Source organism: Mandrillus leucophaeus, unplaced genomic scaffold, assembly GCF_000951045.1.
Source record: "Mandrillus leucophaeus isolate KB7577 unplaced genomic scaffold, Mleu.le_1.0 Scaffold3, whole genome shotgun sequence".
In the NCBI taxonomy this organism is placed as follows: domain Eukaryota; kingdom Metazoa; phylum Chordata; class Mammalia; order Primates; family Cercopithecidae; genus Mandrillus; species Mandrillus leucophaeus.
Window position 1 is genome coordinate 2,437,860 of NW_012103142.1, and position 7,319 is coordinate 2,445,178.

The following is a 7,319-nucleotide window of genomic DNA, read 5'->3' on the forward strand; positions in this document are numbered from 1 at the left end:
TAATATTTTTTTGTATTTTTTTAGTAGAGACAGGGTTTCACTGTGTTAGCCAGGATGGTCTTGATCTCCTGACCTCATGATCCTCCCGCCTCGGCCTCCCAGAGTGCTGGGATTACAGGTGTGAGCCACTGCACCTGGCCTATTTTTTATTTTTGATAGAGACAGAGTTTGCCATGTTGTCCAGCCTGGTCTCCAACTCCTGAGCTCAAGCGATCTACCTACCTCATCCTCCCAAAGTTTTGGGATTACAGGCAGGAGCCACTGAGTCTGGCCCTATTTTCTACTTATAGCAGGTGTCAACTCAGACTCGCCCCATTTCAGTAGCTCAAGAGCCGCATATGGCTCTTGGTTACATATTGGACAGCACAGTTCTAAATGGCTATAGGAGAGGCTTCTTTTTTTTTTTTGAGACGGAGTCTCATTTTGTCTCCCAGGCTGGAGTGCAGTGGCACGATCTCAGCTCACTGCAACCTCCGCCTCCCCGTTCAAGCGGTTCTTCTGCCTCAGCCTCCCGAGTAGCTGGGACTACAGGCGCATGCCAACAAGACTGGCTAATTTTTGAATTTTTAGTAGAGACAGGGTTTCACCATATTGGCCAGGCTGGTCTCGAACTCCTGGCCTCATGATCTGCCTGCCTCGGCCTCCCAAAGTGCTGGGATTACAGGCTGGGTTTTTTTGTTTTTGAGATGAAGTCTTCCTCTGTCACCCAGGCTAGGGTGCAATGGCATGATCTCAGCTCACTGCAACATCTGCCTCCTGGGTTCAAGCGATTCTCCTGCCTCAGCCTCCCGAGTAGCTGGGATTACAGGCACTTGCCACCACACCTGGCTAATTTTTGTATTTTTACTAGAGATGGTTTCACCATGTTGGCCAGGCTGGTCTCAAACTCCTAACCTCAGGTGATCCGCCTGCCTTGGCCTCCCAAAGTGCTGAGATTCCAGGTGTGAGCCACAGAGCCTGGCCTATATGAGAGACTTCTAATTCTGACTGGACTCTAACCCATCTGGGGGCAGGATGTGGGTTACCACAGAGCCTTGCGTGCAGAAAATGCTCAGTGGTTGCCACAGGGGTGAGTGAATGGATGCAGTTTTCCCAACAGCTGCTGACGGGGATCACGGCCACTCCCAGGAGTCTCTGCCGAAGTTCCACCTTGTCCGAGAGCTCATGGCGCCCCTTCAGAGCCTGGACCTTGAGGTGCAGCAGGTTGTGGGTGAGGGGTGGCAAAAGATGGCTTTCTGGACCTCTGGGACACCCAGACCTGCTGTGGGAGGAGGGACTGGAGGGCTTGGTGGCACCTGAGGCTGAATGTGGGCATGCGGGTGGAGTGTCTGACCCTACCTGTGGCTGCCTGGGAAGCAGGACAGTCGGGATGTGGTGTGTGGCATCTGTATGGACAAAGTGTGGGACAAGCCAGAGGCTCAGAGGGTTTTCGGCATCCTGCCCAACTGCACCCACGCCCACTGTCTGGGCTGCCTGCGCACCTGGCGGAAGAACCGGCAGGACTTCCCGCTGGATGTCATCAAGTCAGTGTCATGGAGGTGCCAACAGGGAGGGAGGGAAACACCCTAGGGAGGAGGCCGGCCTGGGGGCCTGGGACTATTCTCCCACCTTCTACTCCACTGCCTCGCAGGGCGTGTCCCCAGTGCCGTGTCCATTCCAGCTACATCATCCCCCACAAATTCTGGGTGAGCAAGGGGGCCCACAAGGAGCAACTCATCAGGAACTTCAAGGCTCGGACGAGGTAAGGCTGCAGAGGGAACAAGACTCAGGGTTAGGCAAGTGGAGGAGGTAGCCCCTGATTCATTCCGGTTCAGCCATGGTCCCCAGCCAGTGAATCCCCAAAACCCTGAAGTTTAGAGTGACCAAAATGGCAGGTGAAGGCATGAACTATTTTCATGATTTCAGAAAGCACAGTTAATAAGGCCAGGCATGGTGGCTCACACCTGTAATCCCAACACGTTGGGAGGCCAAGGCGGACGGATCACCTGAGGTCAGGAGTTTGAGACCAGCCTGGCCAACATGGTGAAATCCCATCTCTACTAAAAATACAAAAATTAGCCAGATGTGGTGGCGGGCGCCTGTAATTCCAGCTACTCGGGAGGCTGAGACAGGAGAATCACTGGAACCCTGGAGGTGGAGGTTGCAGTGAGCTGAGATCGTGCCACTGCACTCCAGCCTGGGCAACAAGAGTGAAACTCTGTCTCAAAAAAAGAAAAAAGAAAAAGAAAGCCCAGTTAATAAACGGGGAGTGCCTGAGATAGCAGAAGGAACACCAGGGCCAATTTTCTCTTCTAACTTGGCTCAGAATCAACTCAGAGCAACTCTGGTTCTCTCTGTACCATGAGAAGCCCTGCTTTGGCTTTTATTTCCAATTGATCATAAGGCGGGAAAACAAACTGATTCGAATACATGTTATTTGCTTAGCTGCTCTTTGAAAACATGGGGTGGCTGAGAAGGGGGCTGAAAGACAGCCTTTGCCGATGGGGAAATGTTGGGCAGGTCTGAATCTCTTGGGGAGGGTAAGCACTTATTCAAAATCTGGAATGAGCTGCAATTCCAAGTTCCTAATTCCACCTTCCCAAAGGATTTACTACACTTGATCTATGCAAGTGTATTTGGGTAAAGAGAGGGATAAAGAAGGAGGTCTTGTCTTCACCCAGGAGATAGTCAGCCGTGTTCTGGAGACACCTGTGAACTCTAATAGCTGCATCAACAAAAGTACTGAAGGGAAAACTAACTCGAGTGAATGTCACAGAAGGGGAAGTATTGAAGCTGCGCATGGGAAGAACAGGGTTCCTCAGGAGGGGAAAAAAGAGGACGCCCCAGGCAGACAGGTGGAAGAGAGGAAATACAGTTGATCCTTGAACAACTTAGGGGTTAGGGGCACCGAACCCCATGCAGTCGAAAATCCATGTATAATGTCATCGTTGTTGTTGCCGTTGTTGAGACAGAGCCTCGCTCTGTTGCTCAGGCTGGAGTGCAGTGGTGCAATCTCGGCTCACTGCAGCCTCAGCCTCCTGGGCTCAAGAAATCTTCCCCAGTAACTGGGACTATAGGCGCGTACCACCAAGCCTGGCTAATTTTTGTATTTTTTGTAGAGACAGAGTTTTGCCATGTTGCCCAGGCTGCTCTTGAACTGCTGAGGTCAAGCGACCCGCCTGCCTCGGCCTCCCAAAGTGCTGGGATGACAGGCGTGAGCCACCACACCTGGCCATGTATAACTTTTAACTCCCCCAAAACTTAACTACTGATAACATGCTGCTGACCAGAACCCTTTTGGACAACATAAAGTCAATTCATACAGATTTTATATGTTATATGTATTATATAACATAATATGTATTCTTACAATAAAGTGAGCTAGAGAAAAGAAACATTAAAATCATAAGGAAGAGAAAATATATTTACTATTCATTAGGTGGAAGCAGATTACCATTAAAGACTTTATCCATATTGAGTAGGAGGATGAAGAGGAAGAGGAGGGAATTGGTCTTGTTGGCTCCAGGATCTTGTCTGCATATAAGCTGCCCCAGGCAGTTCAAGCCTATGTTATTCAACAGCAACTGTACTGGCAGCTGGGCCACTAGTTGGAAGTTTCCCAAGGGGAGCTCTCAGGCCTGGATGTGATAGGAGATGGTGTAGATGGAGGTTTATTGTGTGACAGGCTTTGTACGTCATAAACTGCATGAAACAGGGACTCTTACTATCCTCATACTGTAGAAGAAGCAGCTGAGGGGTTGTGCATGGTGGCTCACACCTGTAACCCCAGCACTTTGGGAGGCTGAGGGGGAGGAACTCTTGAGTCTGGGAGTTGAGACCAGCCTGGGCAACATGGTGAAACCCCATCTCTACAAAAAATACAAAAATTAGCCAGGCATGATGGCACATACTTGTAGTCCCAGCTACTCGAGAGGCTCAGGCAGGAGGATCACCCGAGCCCCAGGAGGTCAAGGCTGCAGTGAGCCATGATCATGCCATTCATTGTACTCCAGCCTGGGTGATAGAGCAAGAACCCTGCCTCAAAAAAAAAAAAAAAAAGGAAAAAAAAAAAAAAAAAGGCCAGGCACGGTGACTCAGGCCTGTAATCCCAGAACTTTGGGAGGGCAAGATGGGCAGATTATCTGAGGTCAGGAGTTCGAGACCACCCTGGGCAACACGGTGAAAACCTGTCTTTACTAAAAATACAAAAAAAATTAGATGGGTGTGGTGGTGGGTGCCTGTAATCCCAGCTACTTGGGAGGCTGATGCAGGAGAATCTCCTGAACTTGGGAAACGGAGGTTTCAGTGAGCCCAGATCATGCCACTGCACTCCAACCTGGGCAACAAAAGTGAAATTCCATCTCAAAAAAATTGGGGGCACAGTGGCTCACACCTGGAATCCCAGCACTTTGGGAGGCCAAGACGGTTGGATAACCTGAAGTCAGGAGTTCAAGACCAGCCTGGCCAATACTGTGAAACCCCCATCTCTACTAAAAATACGAAAATTAGCCACACATGGTGGCATGAACCAGTAGTCCCAGCTACTTGGGAGGCTGAAACAGGAGAGTCGCTTGAACCCAGGAGGCAGAGGTTGCAACGAGCTGAGATTGTGCCACCACACTCCAGCTTGGGTGACAGAGCAAGACTCCGTCTCAAACAAAACCCCCAAAAACAAACAAAAAAACCCAGAAAAATGAAAGGAGGTTCCCAGGGTCACTGCTATTGCTGGCCCAAATGGAGACTGAGAATTACAGAAAGGGGCCCCTTAAGATGCTTTGCTGCCATCTGCTGGAAGATTGAATAAATGTAAAAGCTACACTAAGATGCTAGTGGTGTCCGCTTAGGTGTGGGGCTTTAGTGCTGTGTACAGCCTGCCCAGCCTTATGTGTCAGCCTCGAGCGCCCCTTGTTTTTGGGGTAACAGGTCTTGAAGGCGATGGTCGTCTTCTCTCTCATAGCCAGATCAGATGCCGGTTCTTCGTGCGAGGGAATGGCCGCTGCCCCTTCAAATCTGAGTGTATCTACCTGCATCAGCTCCCAGCTAAGGCCCTGACCTCCGGTCCTCCCTGGCCTGAGAGAGTGCAACTGGACTCTGGGAGTGAGGTGGTAACTGCAGGGGTGTGGGGCAGGGGAGGCTGCTGCTCATGGTTTTTAATAAATGTTTGTGATAAATATAAAACCTATGGACGGCGTCTATGATGCGAATATGGTGCCTACTTAGCTGTGGCACCTTTGTGCTGTGTACAACCTGCCCAACCTTATATATGAGTCTTGAGTTTATCGATTTCTGGGGCAGCTGGTGTTGAAGTTGATGGGTTTTCACTGATTTTTCTCTCTACTCTCAGGTGCTGAGTCCAACATTGTTCCTAAGGGGTGCTGAGCCAGAGGACAATGTGCTCTTCACAGACAGTGCCCTGGCCATGACCTTCTGGGGTTCAGAACTCCTGCAGGATCCCAACAGTTCTTACCACGGCCTTCTGTAACCAGGATCAGCTTGAGGGAAATTGGGGTGAGGGGAAGGAGTTTCTAGGTGGTAGGTCTTTCCCTTTTTGGGTTTGGTAGGGGGGCAAAAGTAGCAAGCCCTCCACCCCCATGAACTGCAGCAGTGACACAGTTGGGGACATGGAGGAACAGGGGAGGGCTCCTGGAATGAGAAAGGTTCAAACCCTCTTGCCAGGGCCTTGGTTTTTAACTTTGTTCTTTTGTAGAATGACTCTGAAAGAAAACCAATAAAATGCACCTAAGCTATCATTGCTGGTGTCTGAAGAGTGGTCTGCTCATACCCCAGCCCCATTGCCAAGGGCAATAAGGCTACTTCTGCATTCAATCTGTTGCAATATTACCTGTCACTTAGCTTCTGGAAAACTTCACGGTGCATTTTTGCATTATGAAAATAGTAATAACCTCATGAATCTTGTGAAAGGGACTCGGGGATCCACCAGGGTCCTTGAGCCAGGTTTAGAACTTTTCCTCTCTGTTCCCTTTCAGGTGGCTAGAATACAGACCTTGGTGGGTGGGAGCCACAGCCACTCAGAGTAAAGCTGTAGGTGAGGATGCACAGGGTATTGCAGGCTGTTTAGCATTCTTGACCCTGCCCGCTATGCATCAGGTCCCACTCCTCTAACAGCTTGTCATTTGAAGACCCAAAACATCCCCTGTAAAGTTAGAGCTGCTTACCTGAAACAGAAGGTGTCTGGAAGAAACTTCTTTCTTGCTATTTTGGCATTTGCAAAGCAACCATTATCTAATAAATATCACTAGTCTTTCCTGACAGCTCCCTTGAAATCATTTTGGCTCAAATGGAGATCAGATCAAGCTCAAGATACTCCCATGGCTTTCCATACTATTCAGAGTGAAGGCCCAAGTCCTCTCTATGACCTCAGGCCTCTTAAGATCTGACCTGGTGCCCCTCTGATCTCAACTCCTATTACTATCCAGCAATTGCCCTCTGCTGTAGCCATGCTTTTGCCCCAGAGCCCCTCCATCCCCGCAGGGAGGACTGAAATGGTCTTCTCACAGACTTCTATCTGGCTTGCCAACCTCATCTTCACATTCATCTTGCCTGACCACTCTATTTAAAAGCACTTTGTGCTATCTGTTGGTGCTATGTTCTTTTTGAACACTTAACCACAAACACTGTTTAATTAGCTTTCCGTCTCTCCCCAGTTGTGTGACAATGAGGGCCAGGATCTTTGTTTTGTTCCCAGTATCCCCAGTCCCTAGGTGCTCAGTAAACATTTCCTGAATGATGGATGTATGTGGCAGCAGAAGCTGGGATGGAAATACAAGTTGGCCCCCAAAGCAAGGTTTAGGAGGCACTGTGGGACTCTTCTCCCTTATTTCCTACCCTTTGCAGTGATCCCACCCTTGGCTGGAAGCCTGCCTCCTCCAGCGGACTTCCTTAAACTGAACCCTAGGAAGTGGAGCCACACCTGGCCCCCTATAAACGACCCAGAGCAAGGCTACTGCTTGGTCTTTGGGAGGAAGTTCAGAAGAAAGTCTTTGGCCATATTGAAGGTGTTAGGTTTTACTGTGACCTCATTCTCAGGGATGTTTGTATATCAAATACTATTTCTGGAGAGGACTGAAACCCAAATGGTGGCAGTTTTTGGCCTGTGGAAGAGGTGAAGCTAAGTGGGGTGGTAAATTGTGGTCAAATTCTATGGTGAAGTCCATAACAAGCAACATGCGGTCAGCTTAAATACAGCGCGAGTCCTCCAGTATAACAGGACCCCTGACATTCACTTTATTCCACTACTTTAGGGAGTGATGAAGAAACGGCGAGGGTTGGGGTCGGCAGCGGCAGATCCGCCCCTCCATCAGCCCCGCCCCGCCCCCGCC

General features: G+C 49.7%; 1 protein-coding gene across 1 annotated transcript in view; it reads left to right on the forward strand.

The window, feature by feature from the left end:
* Positions 1 to 7,319, forward strand: part of FANCE (Fanconi anemia, complementation group E) — a 24,714-nt gene that overhangs the window by 5,124 nt on the left and 12,271 nt on the right. Inside the window, exons 3-8 of the mRNA XM_011986886.1 lie at positions 1,100 to 1,203; positions 1,360 to 1,523; positions 1,631 to 1,741; positions 4,937 to 5,084; positions 5,324 to 5,457; positions 5,967 to 6,025. Of these exons, the coding sequence (XP_011842276.1) occupies positions 1,100 to 1,203; positions 1,360 to 1,523; positions 1,631 to 1,741; positions 4,937 to 5,084; positions 5,324 to 5,457; positions 5,967 to 6,025 (720 nt within the window). The remainder of the gene's footprint in view (positions 1 to 1,099; positions 1,204 to 1,359; positions 1,524 to 1,630; positions 1,742 to 4,936; positions 5,085 to 5,323; positions 5,458 to 5,966; positions 6,026 to 7,319) is intronic.